The sequence below is a fragment of the Oppia nitens genome, unplaced genomic scaffold, assembly GCF_028296485.1.
Source record: "Oppia nitens isolate AA-2021 unplaced genomic scaffold, nextdenovo-longstitch-racon4-pilon3 scaffold12_pilon_pilon_pilon, whole genome shotgun sequence".
Classification (NCBI taxonomy): Eukaryota; Metazoa; Arthropoda; class Arachnida; order Sarcoptiformes; family Oppiidae; genus Oppia; species Oppia nitens.
Genome location: NW_026533191.1, coordinates 1160001 through 1180000, shown reverse-complemented (window position 1 = coordinate 1180000; position 20000 = coordinate 1160001). Strand labels below are relative to the sequence as shown.

The window sequence follows — 20000 nt, the reverse complement described above, 5'->3', positions numbered from 1 at the left end:
TACTACTGTTGCTATTTACAAACAATTTATCATTTATCTATTAATATTATATATATATATATAATATTGATGGGTTATATATATAAAATAAATAAATAAACAGCGATCTAACAAATCATATCTAATGTATATGTGATTAAAACATTAATATTATGCATAACTATCAGCCAATATACAGTATATATCTATCATTAATCTTTTATATAATATTACATTATTTTTATAGCCTAAACAAATACATACACAAACTAATACAAACAATTGTTAAGCTATGGTATTATCAAACAATCATTATATAATTTTTTTTTCAAGGAGGTGGGGGAGGAATTACTAATATTATTAAATACTGTATCACAACACTAACAACTATTGTATAACAATGTGTTATATATATACTGTATATATATTGTATATGTCATCAATCATTAATTGTTGTTGTTATGTAAGACTATAGCATAGTTAGTGAAAAAAATTGTTATAATATATTTTTTATTTTATGTGAGTGTGTGTGTATGTGTGTGTATGTGTGTGTATGTGTGTGTATGTGTGTGTATGTGTGTGTGTGTGTGTGTGTGTGTGTGTGTGTGTGTGTGTGTGTGTGTGTGTGTGTGTGTGTATGTGTATGTTTGTGTATGTTTGTGTATGTTTGTGTATGTCTGTGTATGTTTGTGTATGTGTGTGTATGTGTGTGTGTATGTGTGTGTGTATGTGTGTGTGTATGTGTTTGTATGTGTGTGAGTATGTATATTTGTGTATATGTATGTGTGAGTGAGTGAGTGTGACTTTAAGTAAATGTTCAAGCAGACTGTCCTCATAGTTTATACTTTATATACTTTATAGTTTATACATTGACACACACACAAGTGTACACACACACACACACACACACACACACACACACACACACACACACACACAACAGTCTTAAAGACACTAATCTCTCGGACTCATTGTCCACTCTTTAGGGATTGTAGTCAATGTGTATGATATATATATACCCAAATGTTTTGACATTATAATAGTGTGTTGTGTGAAGTCAATCACACACACAAACAACAACAACATAGTATTATAGCTGTAAATAACGGGATGTATCTCTTATTTTTTTCACACACATATAAAAACCCTTAACACTTATATATATACTGTATATAAGAAAGAAAGAGAGAAAGAAAGAGAGAGAGAGAGAGAGAGAGAGAGAGAGAGAGAGAGAGAGCAACAACACTATTACTATTACATTAGTGATGCCATTAAAACTTAAGTTTTACTTTTCAAGTGCTTTGCCTTAACTTTTTTATTTGTCGGTCACGTCTTTAGGCATCTCATCTCTCTCTCTCTCTCTCTCTCTCTCTCTCTCTCTCTCTCTCTCTCTCTCTCTCTCATTAAAAGCACTTCTCAATCATAGCTTTAACTCTTTTTCCTCTCTCTCTCTCTCTCTCTCTCTCTCTCTCTCTCTCTCTCTCTCTCAGTCTCTCTCTCTCAGTCTCTCTCTCAGTCTCTCTCTTTCTTTCTCTCTCTCTCTCTTACTCTCTATTGTCTATTGAACTGTAATTTTTTGGTCGTATTTTTTTTCTCTTTGATGTTGTTTTTTGTGTGTATCTTATATTTACTTTTATTTTTTTCCCGCTGACAACAACTCTCTCTCTCTCYCTCTCTCTCTCTCTCYCTCTCTCTCTCTCTCTCTCTCTCTCTCTCTCTATACATCAATATACTGTATATATATAATAAAAAGTTTTTTTTTGTTCACTTCAGATATACTATTGAGATACAGATTGAGTGTGAAAGAGAGTGAGAGAGAGAGAGAGAGAGAGAGAGAGAGAGAGAGAGAGAGAGAGCATAAGTTTTTTTCTCTATCGTTTGTATTGACTGTTATAGTAATTGGAGTCAAACAACACATATTATTACTCTAGGGTTGACACACAACAAAAAAATACAGCAATTTATATATCATATTGAGATTTCCGTATAAATAAGCATAAAAATCAAACAAACATAACAAAAAAAAAAATAAATACATATATAATAATATCATATATATGTTGTTTGATATTATTTTCTACTAATATATACATATATTATAAAACTATATTATAAAAATTGTTATTTGAATTTTGTTTGTTTGTAACTATATTGTAATTATTTAAAAAAATAATAATAATACATAAACAATATAATAAATTATTTTTTTTAAAAATAATACTGTATATTAATATAACAAATTTAAAATTTAAAAATATTATAAATTTTTTATACTAAGATATTTTTTGACATTATAATTAGTATTTTTGAATTTTATATTTTATAAATATAATATATAATAGTATATATACTGTATTAATATTAATAATAATAATTTTTTTCCTACTATTTATATACTTTTCCATTGATTGGTTTTTTGACTATTTTTTTGTTGGTTGCTTATAGTTAATCATTTTATGTGTCAATCATTTTTTCCCCATATATTGATATTATTATTATATACAATATATAGTATATGATGTGTACAATATATCATACAATATATATTATTATAAATACAGTTTATATGAGATAAACATTTGTTTGTATCGATTTTGGCTGACTGTCGTTGGCCTCTCTGTCTCTCTCTCTCTCTCTCTCTCTCTCTCTCTCTCTCTCTCTCTCTCTTTAACAGTGATCAAGTGCTCTCTGATTTTGTCAGTCCTATCCATTTATTATACACTACTAAAAGTATTCATATATATACCATATATATATATATATATATATATATATATATATATACCGTATATATACTGTATATATATATACAGAATATTTTCAATATATACTTATAATATATATTAATAGAATATTCTGGTCTCCAATGGATTCTTAACGCATGAATTAATTCAAACATAAGATTCATTCAAATATTTATTATTATTATTATTATATAATCAAAATCAATGCCATTAATAATTATCATTTTTAAGTAGAATTATTAATAAAATTTTAATTTATAATTTTTAAAAATCCTAATAATTATTATAGTTTAAATATTATTATTTTTTGATTTTGACTAAATCATAGGAAATTTTATTATTAAAAAAAATAATTTTGGCATATTTTAATCAATAAAGTTTTAACTATTAATATTAAAATATTAAAATTAAAACTTAGTTAATAAAAACTTAAAACTTAAACCAAAAAATAAAATAAAATAATTGTTTTAAAGTGCAAACAGAATATTCTGTTTTGTAATTCAATATTATTTCTGTATTATTGATGAATTTAATTCAAATATCAGTCTATATATACATATATATATACTTTATATATATATATATATATATATATATTTATATATTGTATATGTCATGATATATATAAGACAAGTCAAATAAAAATAAATCTCAAATAAAACTAGAAATAATAATAATAATAATATTCAATAAAAAAACCTTAATAAAAGATTTTTATTTGATTTCTAAAATATTCAAACAATTATTATTATTATTATTATTATTATTATTATTATATGTCAATTTATATTAGCGCAAATATTTGGGATAACTTAAATTTTTATCATAAAACTAATACCCCCCCCCAAAAAAAATGCAATACAATATAATGTAAATTTATTTAAATATAATTTATATAAATATATATGACATGTAAAATAGTGATAATAATAAAATAATAATAATAATAATAATATCCACAAAAATATTTTATGCATTTTTTTCTAGTTTGATTTTATAAATTATTGTTATTTATATTGTTTTTTAAACATTTTATTTGCTATAAATAGTAGTATTATTTTTTTAAAAAAAAGCAAATGAGATATACTTTTGTTACTACAGTATAACCGGTATATACACTGTATATAATTTATATATATTATATTTCTATTGGATTATATATATATATATATATATATATATATAAGGAGACATACAATATATTTTAGTAAATCTTACTGAACTTATAACCAGTTTTATTGTACTCCAGAGAGGACAGGGATGGAGGGATAGAGTGATAGGAAAAATGGGAGAAACTATAGCTTATTAGTAGATCACAGGCCAGTCATACTGTATATATATATATATATATACAGTATATACTGTATACTGTAACGATTTTTTCACCATTAAATCTAAATATATAAATTACAATTGTGTATATATATATACTGTAGTTGAGAGTCTAATTATATAAATAATTGTATTGTTTGTCCATTTATAGTATCAAATTAATGTTAACGAAAAACAAATAGGTTTTCCTAATTATAGTATAGTAGATATATATATATATCAATATAATTATTTCAAATACAGTATATATATACAAATAAAACAATAACAAATAAAAATTATTTAATAAAAAATTATTTGTATATAAAATATGAATATGAAAAATTAATTTTAAAAATATATATAAATAAAAATATTTATTGAAAATAAAATATTTTTGTAATTTATGATTATTTAAGATTATTAATATAGAAAATAATATTAATATATATATATACATATTAATAATAATTGTAGTGTAATACTAGTAATAATAATAATAATAATAATAATAAAATCTTAATAATTATGCCTATCTTTTAAATCATTAATTTATTAGTATATGTTATAATAAATATATTTAAAAAAAACATATCATTTTCAACATTACTACTGTGTTTTATATGTCTTCCCCCCCCCCCGAAAAAAATGCGTTGATTTTATTATAAATTATATGAAATGTTGTAAATTTTTATTACTTTATATATATACACTATAGTATACATACACAGTGTATCTATTTATTTAGATTAACATAAAAATCTAAGAAACATTGTAATGTTATTTGACATTAAATTTATATATATATATATACATTGTATATACTGTATATACAAAAGTTATATACAGTATATACTGTATATATATATATATATATATATATATAGTTTATACAGTGTGTTGAGGACATTGAATAACAATTGTAATTAACTTAATTATATAACGTTACTGTTGTTTTCACCATAAAATGTTTTGCTTTATTTTATTTTGTTTTTTTTGTTTCATTGTATTAATAACTAAATCTCGTGTGAATTTATTTATTTATATATATATATATATATATATATATATATATATATATATATATATTGTATTATATTTTTATGATGTTTTTAGATATACTGTATAATAATAATAATAATAATATTATTATTATATTACTAATAATATTTTATATTTAAAGAAATATAATTTATGTATATGTTATATACTGTATATAAGTTTTATTTGGGCTAAACAAATAAAATATAAAATAATATAATATAGTATATATATATATATATGTATATTTAATACACATTTTTATTATTTAACTAAAATAATAAAAATAAATTTAATAAATGATATATATACAGTATATATATTAAAATAATCTTAATCATAAAATAACAGCAACAAATAAATAGACATAAATGTATATTTTATTTATATTATATATATTTAATTTTATTTTAATAAACCAAACAAAATGCAAACTAATTTCAATAAATATATATAAGCTTTTTAATATAGCTTTTTATTTGTGTTTTATTTTGTATGTATTTAAAAATTATTTTTAACAATCATAAACAATATTCACAAAAATAATAATAAAATTAAATTAAATAATAACTGTATCGCATGTGATAACATTATAATGATAATCTTTTTTAATGTAATAAATATATTTTTTGACTTTTATTTTTTTTTATTATTCAATTTAATATTATTATTGTTGTTATTAATTTAACAACACTTTTATTATGTTTAGGTATATATATATACTGTATATAAACTGTATATAATATAATATATTACAAGTTTTATTAAATTAGTCAAACAAATCAAGTGTAAATCAATTGTCAAACGGTGCATAAAAAAGAGGGATATAACAACAACAACAAAAAATATATACATTTAGATAGTATTTAATTTAATTGAATAGTGACTAAAATAGAGAGAGAGAGAGAGAGAGAGAGAGAGAGAGAGAGAGAGAGAGAGATTAGTAGTAAAAGTGTGTTATTTTCTTTTAATTTAAATAAATTGATACAACAAATAATTGTATACAAAAAAAAATAAAATTATACAAATAGTGCATTGAGTTTTAAATACTACTAATTATTATAATTATTATTATAATAAAAATAAAAATAAAAAAAACACTAATTCATAATCAATATATTGAATAATAATTAATAGTAACTATTTTTTTATCCTATATATATATATATACTGAGAATTTTTTTTTATTATTATTATTAGTTATTTTAAATATACACTAATCAAGTGTTATTATTATAATAAAAAAAATAAAATAGTAAATAATTGATATTGATGAAATTGATTTATAAAAATCTATTATATAGGTTAAATTATATCAAAAATAAATAAATTCAATAGTAAACTCAATTATTTCAATTTCATACTCACTCACTCACTCACTCACTCACTCACTCACTCACTCACTCACTCACTCACTCACTCACTCACTCACTCACTCACTCACTCACTCACTCACTCACTCACTCACTCACTCACTCACTCACTCACTCACTCACTCACTCACTCACTCACTCACTCACTCACTCACTCACTCACTCACTCACTCACTCACTCACTCACTCACTCACTCACTCACTCACTCACTCACTCACTCACTCACTCACTCACTCACTCACTCACTCACTCACTCACTCACACACACACACACACACACACACACACACACACACACACACACACACATTGTGTACATCCAATTGATAGACAACAGTAGTAATCGTATTACTAAAAGCGCTAATTCCTATCGTAAGGGAATCCATAACTTGAAACTAAAAGACTCGGAAATCAACACAAATCTAAAGTGAAATTTATAGTTAATCTTTCAGTAAAAACTAAATATATATACACACAGTATATACAGTATATACTGTACTTATTATACTAACTGTATATATATACAGTATATCGTAATAGTAACTAACATTTCCCAAAGTAAACGACTTATTGATTTATTAGTTATATAACGGCACTCAACACAACTATAGACAGACAGACATTGAGATTATATGAGGTTTTTATTTATTTTCATTTTATTTTATTTTTTTTTTAGTTGGAAAATGTGTTATAAACATAAAATTAACACTAATTTTTTGTTGGGTATATTCAATGGCCAAACTTTGTTATATATATATATATAATATTATATTAGTAAATATTTTTGTTACAAACAAAAATAAGTAACTAATTTATAGCTACTAAACAAAAATAATTATATTGTTATATAAATACTGTAATAATTTAAAAAAAAAATATTATATAAACTATTTTTTTTTTGATATAATAAATTTATATTGTAGTAGTAGTAGTTTTTTTGTATTATCTATTTTTTTTAAAAAAACACTTGATTTTTACTGGTATTGTTATTTTGTTTAATAAATTTTTATTTATTGCACGAATAATAGTGTAAAAAAATTTTTTTTTTGATTAATTTCAATCATTTATAAAACAATGAATATATAATATAAACAGTTTAATGTAATAAACAAAAAAATGTATTTTTTCTATATATATATATCGCTATTATCTATAATAGTATTTTTAAAACAATATTTTTTTTTGTTTTAATTTACAAATTGTATGTGTAATATATATCGTAATAGTATTTATATTTATGTTTTATAAACAACAATAATTAAAATTATTTTGTTGTGTGTGTGTATAATAAAAAAAAAATAATAGAAATTAATAATTAATAATTTGCCAAAAAATAAAATAATCGTAACCAACATTAATAATAAAAATTTTAATTATATATATATATTTTTTTGAAAATAAATCTCTTATTATATATGCAAATTACATAATTAAATTTTTATTCAAAAGTTTATCTATATATAAAATGTTTAATAAATCACAATAAACATAAACTTACTGTACATATATATAAATAAAAAAAAATAATAAAATAAAAAACTCTACTTATAAATATAATTAGAAAATATATATGCAAATAAAAAATAAACAAAAACAATAATAAAAATAATAATAACTTACATATCATAAAAACAATATATATAAATTACTGTTAATATACTACTGGAGTAATCTTATATAATATAAACTACAATAAAATTTTTTGTTTTGTGTGTATTATTTTCATATGAATTAGCTTTTAGATTAATATTACATTTATTTATCTATTTTTTTTATTATTATTATTATTTTATTTCTACACAAAATACTAAATACGGTTTATTATATATATATATATATATAAAGTTTATACCACTACTCCTATATTATATTATATATATATATAGTTGTATTATATACCGTATATACAGTTTATATATAATAACAAATTTTTATGATGTATATCATAAACACTACAAACATATTATAATCGTTTTTGTTTTGTTTTCTGTATATAAAAAAAAGTTATAATAATTTCTAGCAATTGTTTCTGTGTTTTAAGTTTTACTATTGTTTTTTGTTTTCAGTGTCTAAATGTGTTTATAATAAGTATTTATGTTTTTTCTCTAACTTTTTTTTCAAACTATATATTTATATATACTGTATGTGTGTTTGTACTAGTCTTACGATTTGTAATAATATTTTGTTGTTTGTATTGCTATTGCAAACAATATGTTTTATATATATATATATAAATATAAAAAAAATTGTTTTATATTTGTTTGTTGTTTTCAAGTAAATTACAATAACAAAGTTGAAAATGATCTAAATTTTAAAATTTTATTTTTTTTATATATAAAAAAAACTTTCTTTAAATAAATATTAGTATTTTTAATGGATATTATTTTTATTGCTGTTATATTAACTTAAAAATATTAATACTGTATATAAACAAAATCACATAAAAACTATTTTAAATAATTAATTAATTTTTTTTATATTAAAATTATTTATATATATATATAAAAAATTATATATATATATTTTAACATAAAATTTTTATTTTCTATAGTTTTTTAAAAATATTTTAAATCATTAATAAAATCAATAATTAAGTGATAATTTATTATTCATCACAAATTGATTTCTCTATTAGATATTGACGTAAAATAAAATAACTTAATTGAAAAAAATATAAATATATAATATATATATATGTTTTATATATCAATAAATTATACAGATAAATAATATTGAAAAAAATAAATAAATTGTACTGTATGCTTTTTTACTCTAGTAGAAAATTGTTTTATAATATAAAAATAAATTTGCCGACAAATAATAATAATAATATATTATATATTAATATTTAATACATTAAACAAATTGAATACAAAACTCTCGACATATAAAAAGTCACTTATAATAAATTTATTATATAATGTTATAGATATATATATATTGTACTGTATATACTGTATACCGTATATTTTTAGTTAAACTATTCAATATTATTATTATTATAAACTACAGTATATTACACAATATATTTTTTTAACAATATATATATATATATATAGTATATACTGTATAAATATAAATATAAAAAAAATTATTGTATGTTTGATTTCATAGATTGGATGACTGACTGCACGCAACAATAATAACAACAAAAAAATATATATAATATTTTCCTATTTATATTATACAATATATATATATAAACTTTATGTCCGATAGTACATATGTTTTATTTTTATTATTATTTTTTTTTGATTAAAATATTTATTAACAGAATTATATATATAGTGAAATATTTACATAATAATAAAATTAGAAATTAATTTTATTTTCTGTAAATTAAAATATACATAACTTAAGTGTATATAATAATTCATTTAAAAAAAAAATTCAAAAATTATTATTAGTTAAATTATTTGTCCTCTAAACATATGTATCATAATATATATTTTTTTTGTTAATAAATTATTATATAGTATTTTATATTATAATTTATTATTATTATTTTTTAAAATTTTATTTATTAAAATATATATATATATATACTATATATATAATGTAATATAATATTATTATCATTATTATTAACATATTAACATATATGATATATATATACCGTATATAAATTACATTTTTACATTATCAATCTTATCAAACCATTTATAGTCAATATATAGTAATTATAATTATTTAAATTTTTTAAATAATTTGTAAAGAAAACAATTTTTATAGGATCTGATTTTAAATAGCATTAAACACACACTCACACCCACACACACAAACACACACATACACACACACACATATATATATACACATACATACACACACACATATACACACATACACACACACACATTGCTGTTTATGTTTCAATCAACACACATATTGAATTCAGTGAAAATCATATTATATATTTTGAATATATTAAATGTGAGTTTATATATATATATACATTATATAGTATATACAGTATATATATAATATATGATATTTTTCCCCACTTGTATCTCAAGAGAGAGAGAGAGAGAGAGAGAGAGAGAGAGAGAGAGAGACAGACAAAGAGTGAAAGATAGTGAGTGAGTGAGTGAGTGAGTGAGTGAAAGAGAGAGAGAGAGAGAGAGAGAGAGAGAGAGAGAGAGAGAGAGAGAGAGAGAGAGTAACAAAAATGTTTAGATTTACTATGAAATGTGTGATTCAAAGCGTGAAAAATATATTTATAAAAATCTATTGATTGAAGATTTGACTCCAACTGTGGAGGCATTTGTTTGGTGTGTTGTTTGAGAGACAAACGATTAGATTATCGTATTTCTGGCAATAGTTTTCAAAACAGTTTTCAAACAGCTATTACTTGTGTGTGTGTGAGTGTGTAGTAGTAGTAGTAGTAGTAGTAGTAGTAGTAGTAGTAGTAGTAGTAGTAGTAGTAGTAGTAGTAGTAGTAGTAGTAGTAGTAGTAGTAGTAGTAGTAGTAGTAGTAGTAGTAGTAGTAGTAGTAGTAGTAGTAGTAGTGTTTGAAACCCTCTAAACAACTAAACTGATAGACAAATACTAAACATTTTCAAAAATTTTATTTTATACTTTTATATAATATATACTGTATATTGAAAGTAAAAAATAAAAATATAAAAGTAAAATCCCATTTTGATTGAGTAAATGGCAGATATTTTTTTTTAGTGGTGATACCAATACTACTACTACTACTACTACTAATGCTAACAATATGTTTATTATAATATATCCAATATATAGCTTCTGTATATATATATAGTTTCAAATTGACTGATATATATATACAGTTGAAATATATTATGGTATCATAACTTAACCGTAAATTTTAGGAAATATAAACTTATTTTCTCAATAAAGAGAGAGAGAGAGAGAGAGACTAACTGTTTAAACTGTATCTCAATAGTGATTCAGCGATTAGTTTCAAATGATTTACATTTTATTTTTCGCAAACAAAATCATATAATACTATAGTAAACAGTAATACAGTATACACTCGTATATAAAAAAAATAATATTATTATTATAACCAAAAGGGAGGGTTGGAAAATGTGTTTTTATAAATAATACATAAATATATATATATATATATACAGTATATAAAAGACATCGTAAATGTAATTTTTTTTGAAAAAAAATAAAATAAAAATATTTCTTTTATTTTTAATATACTGGTAATATAATAATAATAAAAACACTAAAAATAAAATGCAAGTTATATGATATATTAAAAAATATGTGATTTCATAAAAACTAAGCTAAACTAACGGCACATTTAATTTAAATGAATGAACGGTTAAAATATTTTTACACATTTTTTTACATATCATATATATACTGTATATACTGTATATTAGTTTTTAAACTTATTTATATACTCCTATCTTATACTAAAACAGTTATATACTGTATATATACCCTATTGTACAATAAGTTTTATATTTTTGTTGTTGTGGTATGTCATGTAATTGACTATATTATATGTCGTTTACTTTGAACTCCCCCCCCCCTATTTTTTTTGTTGGTTATATTTATTATAAAATACAGTATTATATACTCAACTATTTTTTTGTGTGTGACTACCATATGATAGACGGTTGGCCTCCCACTCAATTGGCGTTTAAGTCAATCAAACACATTGCTAGTATATAGTGTATACATATATATATATATATATATAGTATTGTTTGGCATTTTTATTTATTATAAACCACACATACACACACACACACACACACACACACACATACATACAAACACACACACATACACACACACATACATACACACACATACACACACAAACACACACAAACACACACACACACACACACACACATACATACACATATTCATACACACACACACATACAAACACACACACATACACACATACATACACATACATACACATACATACACATACATACACATACATACACATACATACACACACATACACACATACATACACACACATATACACATATTCATACACACATGTAGCTTATATATCAAAGTTAACATTATACAGATATAATATACAGTGTTGTCAATTAAATGTAAAAAATTTATTATAGTATTTATACTACAAAACATAGTATTAATAAGTATAAGTAAATGTCACCAAAAAAAACTATTATTAATATTCGGAATATTATTAACAAATTAATTATAAAAATTATTATAAAAATGTTAATTTAATGGCGAAAAAAATTTTTTTTAACAAAAAAAATTAATTAAAAATGTATTATTATTATTATTATTTTTAATGTAAAGTTATGTTGTAATTATCAAATAATTAAGTGTAAATTTTTATTATAATAATTTTTATATTTTAATAGAAAATAATAATAATAATAATAACTAACCGTTTTAATGTAATTCCGGTAGATAATAGAAAATAAAATATTAAAAATAATATTTTTTTTATATATATATATATTTTTGAAAAAATAGCAACAAAAAAATAACAACAAAGTGGTACAACATCAATATCCTATAATCATAAATAATATATATATATATATATATATATAAATATATTCAATATATATATATATATACAGTATATGTTGTTATAACAGTATATGTTATACAATATATGTATTTATATTTTTTTCCACAGTATATACTAGACATATAAATATATATAAATGTGTTTAACATGTTTTTCAAATTTTATAACTTCTATACCATATATATATATATATATGTTTAACTATTGAATATATAATATATATAAAACATATATATATATATATATTGTATTATATTATACTATAAAAAAATATCCCCAGCAAAGAAAAAATTATGTTATTTTCAAAAAAAATAATAATGTTTAAAACACAATGTTATATATTATTCAATATTTTTACGGATATTAAACACTGAAAAACACATCACATACACATATAAAGTATAACATATTTAATGTTATATATATTATATATAAAAAATATATATATTTTTAAAACAACAACTTAAGTATTAAATATATATATAAAATATTTTGTGTATTAAAAACTTAAAGTATGTATATTCAACAAAAAAAACTAATATATTATATTATATATATAATTTTATTTTTTATTTTTTTTAAATAATATTTAATATTACTAAAAGGTCTCACATTTAGCCCATTGATTCAAACAGTTAATAAACATTTTGTATTTTTTTTTGATTATCAAATCTATAGAAAATTTCTATATATATATATATATATATATATTTGAGTTCAAAAAAAATGTTTTTTTTGTAAAAATAAAAACGTCCGCAAAAATGCATTCATTCATTCAGTTTATTTTATTTTCTATATATAATATATTGTACTTTAAATACATTTTAAAAATCTTTAATATTTTTGTTATTCAATATATATAATATATTATAGTTTTTTTTAAATATCATATATACATATATATATATTATGTTTATTTTGTTGAGTATATAATATATTAAAGTGAAAGTGAGGTAAATATTTTATTTTTTGATGAATTTTTGAATGTCTGTTATAATAAAAAAAAACGTAAACTTAGTTTAAAATTTTAAGGAAAATTTATTTTTTATTTTTTTCTATTTATTTCTAAACTATAGACTGTAATTTCATAGTAAATTTATGCGATAATAAATTTTAACTTAATATACATGTATATATATATAGATATTTTAATAGCAACGTGTATCTGAATTTTAAAAACATTTTTTTTATTTTACAATATATTTTTATACAGTATAATATATAATTATTTTTGTTGCTATTGTAAATGTAGTTTTTATACATTAAATATTATATATATATATATATATATATATATTATATTTATCTAATTAAAAACATTGCACACATATATAATATAAGTTATATAAAAGTTATATATAATATATTACTATACTATACAGTATTGTATTTTTTATTATTATTGATATATTCAAATCATAACTGTTTTTATGTGTGTGTATTTTAAAATAATATATATATATTAATTGACATTTATTGTTGTTTATTTAACCCGTTTCCCATATATACTAAACTATTGAGCAAAATATAAATATATATATATATATTACTGTATGTCTAATATTCAACAACAAAAAAATTAAACTTCAAAATTGAAATTGACTTATAAATAATATATATATATATACAGTATATTCAAAATAATAATATTTGTATATTACTTAGAATATATATATATATATATAAAAATATATTGGAAAAATATTTTTTAATATATTAAATATTTTTTATAATGGTTTCAATATAGTAATACTACTAATAATAATGTTATTAAAATAAATCAATATTTCAGAAAATATGTTTATGATATATTATGATATAATTTATATTTTTTTATACAGATATTTTATGATCAAAAATTTTTTTTATTATTATAAATAAATTTAAAAAAAAATATATCATTGATAAAAAAATTTTTATTGATAAAGTTAAGTTTCCCCCCCCCTATTAAAGATATATTTTTATATAAACTATTTTATATAATAATAATAATATAAAAAATATATCATTGATTTTTGTTTAACTCCTTACATATACTGTAATAATAATAATAATAATGCAAAAAAAACATTCAATTTTTATATATAAGATATTATACAAAAAATATATTTATATCTTTAAACTATAAGTCTATTTATATCAGTCTAATAATTAATATTATATTAATCAATAATTTATTAGTATTATTATTATTTAATTTTCAAACTTTACATATAAGATATTATCAATATAAAAAAAATAAAATCAAGTAATTTAATATTTATATATAAAAATAAATTTAATATATTATTTAAGAACTTTAAAAAAATTATATTCAAATTATTCATAAATTATTTAATAATAATAATAATAATAGTAAATAATTTTAATACAATATTTATTTTAACAAAATTGAACTTTCGGTTTATTTATGAAAATAATCAATTTTGTAAATTGATATTAAAATTATTATAATATCACAGAAAATAATTTTTGGAAATTAAAATAAATTATTTATAATTTATATTTATATAATAATCAAAAATATATATATATAACAATAATAAAGTATATATATAAATATATATAATAAATAAATTGTTGTCTAAATGACTGTCAAAAAACCCTCTATAAAATCATAATCAAAAATAATAACAAAAATGACAAATATGTCACATATTTTCATTATATATATATATATATATATATATATATATATATATCAGTACTATAACTAACTATTATTATTATATAGATTAACAAAATTATGTATAATATAAATATTATATATATATATATATATATAATACATAAATATAATATGTGGCATATGGTTAACGTTAGATATATTTTAAAAATAATAGGATAATTATATATAATCTGTTAAAACAATCTCATTATAGATTTTTTTTTTTAAATATAATAAAATATGAATATATGATATTAAATAAAACTAAATTTCAATATTTAGGTAAACTATAACAATAACTATTTTTTTAGTAATACAATATATATATAGCTCAAAAAATATATATATTAATTATTTTTTAAATTTTAAAATAGTTAAATAAACTTTATTAATATTTTTCAAACAAAAAAATTTGATTATATTTAAAGATTAAATTATATTTAACTAAATGTCTCTATTTTTTAAAAATAATAAAATAAATAAAACAAAATAATATAATAGTATTATGATTGACAACTTACTAAACTTTAAAATAAAATTATATAAATAAATATTATTATAATATTATTAAAGAAAAGATAACATTAACAACACACATTGAATTTAGGTATTATTGTAATAATAATAAATTATAAATTATACAAAATTGATGAGCATTTAAATTATAGTTTTAAAAAAAACTGTTAACAAATAATTAATCATTTTATCAGCAATATTAGTGTAATATTTAAATATATTATTTTTATTGAAAAACATTATATAATTAGAGTTACTGCCAAAATAAATGGTTGTATTTAAATATATATATATATATAAATATAATATCTACAAGTATTAATAAATCAATATATAATTTTTGTGATGTCATTTAAAAAAAATTTGTAACCAAACTTTTCATTTAATTTAATTTATATCATATGTTAATAATGTAAATAATATATATATATATACACTAATTATACCATATTTATTATGTCAAATAAATTTTTATAACCGCGCTAATGATTTACATTTATTATAAGTTAAACTAACGTTTTTTTAGATTCTAGTAATTATGATTTTTTTTTATATACAGTATATATAGATATTTTTATATATTAAATTAAACAAAACTAAAAATATTAAGTAATTATATATTAAATATAATTACTTAATATTATAATAATAATAATAATAATAAAATAAATTAACATACTTAAAATATTATATATATATAATAAAGTAAATTAAAAATTTGTATCAATATATACAGTATATATGCTGTAATATAAATCATAACCAATAATTAAATATCATATTTCAATGAAACAAAAAATATAATATCATATAATATAATAACATATACTAATTAGTGACTATTTTTAATAATAACAAAAATATATATATATATTATATATATGAGAATATTCTCTAATTAAAGTAGATTTTCCAATTAAATCAGTTATATATTATATATAATAAATATATAATAAAAATACTGTAATTTCCATATATTATAGCTTTATATCATAATATAGTGGTATATATATATATATTACACACCACACAATTACTTACCAAAATAAAGTAAAGCTTATGTATATCTATTGATATAATATTATATTATACGCCAACTATTTGCTAATGTATTAAAATTTTATGACTTTTTATTATATACTGTAGTAATGGTATAGTATATAACTATATATATGATATATAAATGACTTACCAAATGGTTGATCATATGTTGCTGGCAATTGTATTATATCATCATCATCTCCAGCACTGTTACCACCACCACCGCCACCACCGCCACCATCAATGATGGCATTGTTGACACCAGTATTAACACCCGTACAATAAATTACCGGCAATTTGCAAACCAAACAAACTGTTGTCACTGTTAGTAGCCATAGTGTAACAGTAGTAGTAGTAGTGGTAGTAGCTATTGGTGTCCACATTATGTTTTTTTACTGTAGTAGTAGTAGTTTTTAGGGATATCAGTGCTATATATATATATATTGTATTATATAATTATATAAATATATGTCGGGGAGACACACTTTATATAGATAGTTGTATTAGATTTAGTATTTTTATTATATCAATGTATAGATATATATATATATTTATTACTATTATTTAGTGGCTAATACTGTACTATATATTGATGTGATGTTGTTTTATTGGTGTCGACAGTATGACTATATATATGACTGTCCCTTTTATTTTATTTTATTGATATTAATATTATGTTGATTGGAGTGTGCTTGAATAGTTTGAACAGTTATCTTATATTAATAAATATATATATATTTATTTTTATTTTTATCTATCAATATATAATATATATATATATTTGATAAATAAAAATATAAAATCAAAAACAGTTATCTTGATGAAAGATTTATTTATTCACTAATAATAATAATAATAATTTATTTAGTAATACTGGGTATAAATTACATAAAAAATTTTAAATATTTTTTTTTGTTGGGTTATTATCAATAAAATATATTATAATTTTTGTTTTTAGTATCACAATACCCATTGATCAGTATTGCCATTTAGTTTGGATATAATTTACTAAATATATATATATTTAGTTTATTTTATTTATTTAAAAAAATCCTATATATTATATATATATATATATATCTGGATATTTTGACTGTAAACATGAAAAATATCCTAGCTCAACTAATGTATTATTATTATTACAACACTAATACATATAACATTGCAATATATTATACATATATATATACTGTATATATATATATATATATATATATATATTATTTGTAGTGATATATTGTTTAACAACTACTGTAGCAAACAAACAAACAGTAGCTCACAGTGTAGTAGCAAAAAAAAATACAAACTTATAATACATACATATATTATTCAATATATTATTTTACACTAAATATACATATATTATAAATATATTTGTTGTTTGATATATCTTATATGTCGTTTGTCTAACACATACACAATATATATATAAATGTATTTTTTTATATCATATAAATATAATATCAACAAAAAAAAATCGTCGACAAATATATATATTATATGAAATCCAATTCACGATAGCAAACACACTGGTAGTTCAAACATACATACAATATATATATATATACAGTAGACAACAAAACTAATAATAAATTGCGAATCAATTAATCAAATATAATATAATAATACAAAAACTGTATTCAGTATTACTATAGTTGTGTTGATGTTGTTGTTGCTGTAAATGATATATATATATATTTATACATAGATATTAAATATATGAATATATATATATATATGTTTATAAATAAATGTATTTAATTTATTTATATACAAACAAACACACAGTTACTGTATATAGCGATAATCTTTTGGTCAATTGAATGATAAATATTAAATTTATTGATATATGAATTGGCAAATATATATATATATAATTTATTCAAAATAAAATAAATGATAATATAATATTAATAGTTGTTTTATACTAAAAGTTTTTATATATATATGCTTTAACTTAAACACACATCAAAAAAAAATTATAAAAAGCGATCATATATTATATATATATATATATATATATATTGTTTATATAGTAATGATATATTTGTATATAAATATATGATATTTATTATTATATATATATATATAATCAATATGTTGTTTGGTTTAATAGATTGAAAATAAAATTAAAAAAAAGTTCACAATAAATAAATAATAATTTATATTAAATAAAAATTATTTTTTTGCAAACTATTAATAGTATTATTATTAATTTTGTTGCTATTGTTGTTGATGTCGTTTATTGCAAATTTTAAAATAATAGTTAAACACATTATTATGATTATTATTATTATTAACAAATAACAACAATTTGTATTCACATTAATATATCTCACGTACACAACAAAACACAAAACATAAAAATAAAATTTGATATATATTTTCAAAGATGATGAATATGTGTGTTAATGTTTTTTTTTAAATATATATATATACTGTATATATACTGAATATTAATAATATGCAATTAATTGCATTGAATTTTTGTAATCATTATTATCATTATTATACCGTATACTACTAGTGCACACACACACACATATACATTGATAGACTACCTGTGCTATCAATTTATGCATACATAGAGTCCAATGTATTTTATATATATATATATACTATATATATATATATATATATATATTATTTAATACATGTATTTCCTATACATATATATAGACAGTATATCGAAATAATTGAAGTATTGCTCAGAATTAATGAATTCATAGCTATTATTATTAGTAATATTAGTAGTATTTGTAATATTATTATTATTATTATTATTATTATTATTATTATT

General features: G+C 18.9%; 1 protein-coding gene across 1 annotated transcript in view; it reads right to left on the bottom strand.

The window, feature by feature from the left end:
- Positions 1 to 17588, bottom strand: part of LOC128956796 (uncharacterized) — a 68862-nt gene extending 51274 nt beyond the window's left edge. Inside the window, exon 1 of the mRNA XM_054302512.1 lies at positions 17352 to 17588. Within this exon, the coding sequence (XP_054158487.1) occupies positions 17352 to 17583 (232 nt within the window). The 5' untranslated portion in view covers positions 17584 to 17588. The remainder of the gene's footprint in view (positions 1 to 17351) is intronic.
- Positions 17589 to 20000: the final 2412 nt, after the last annotated feature.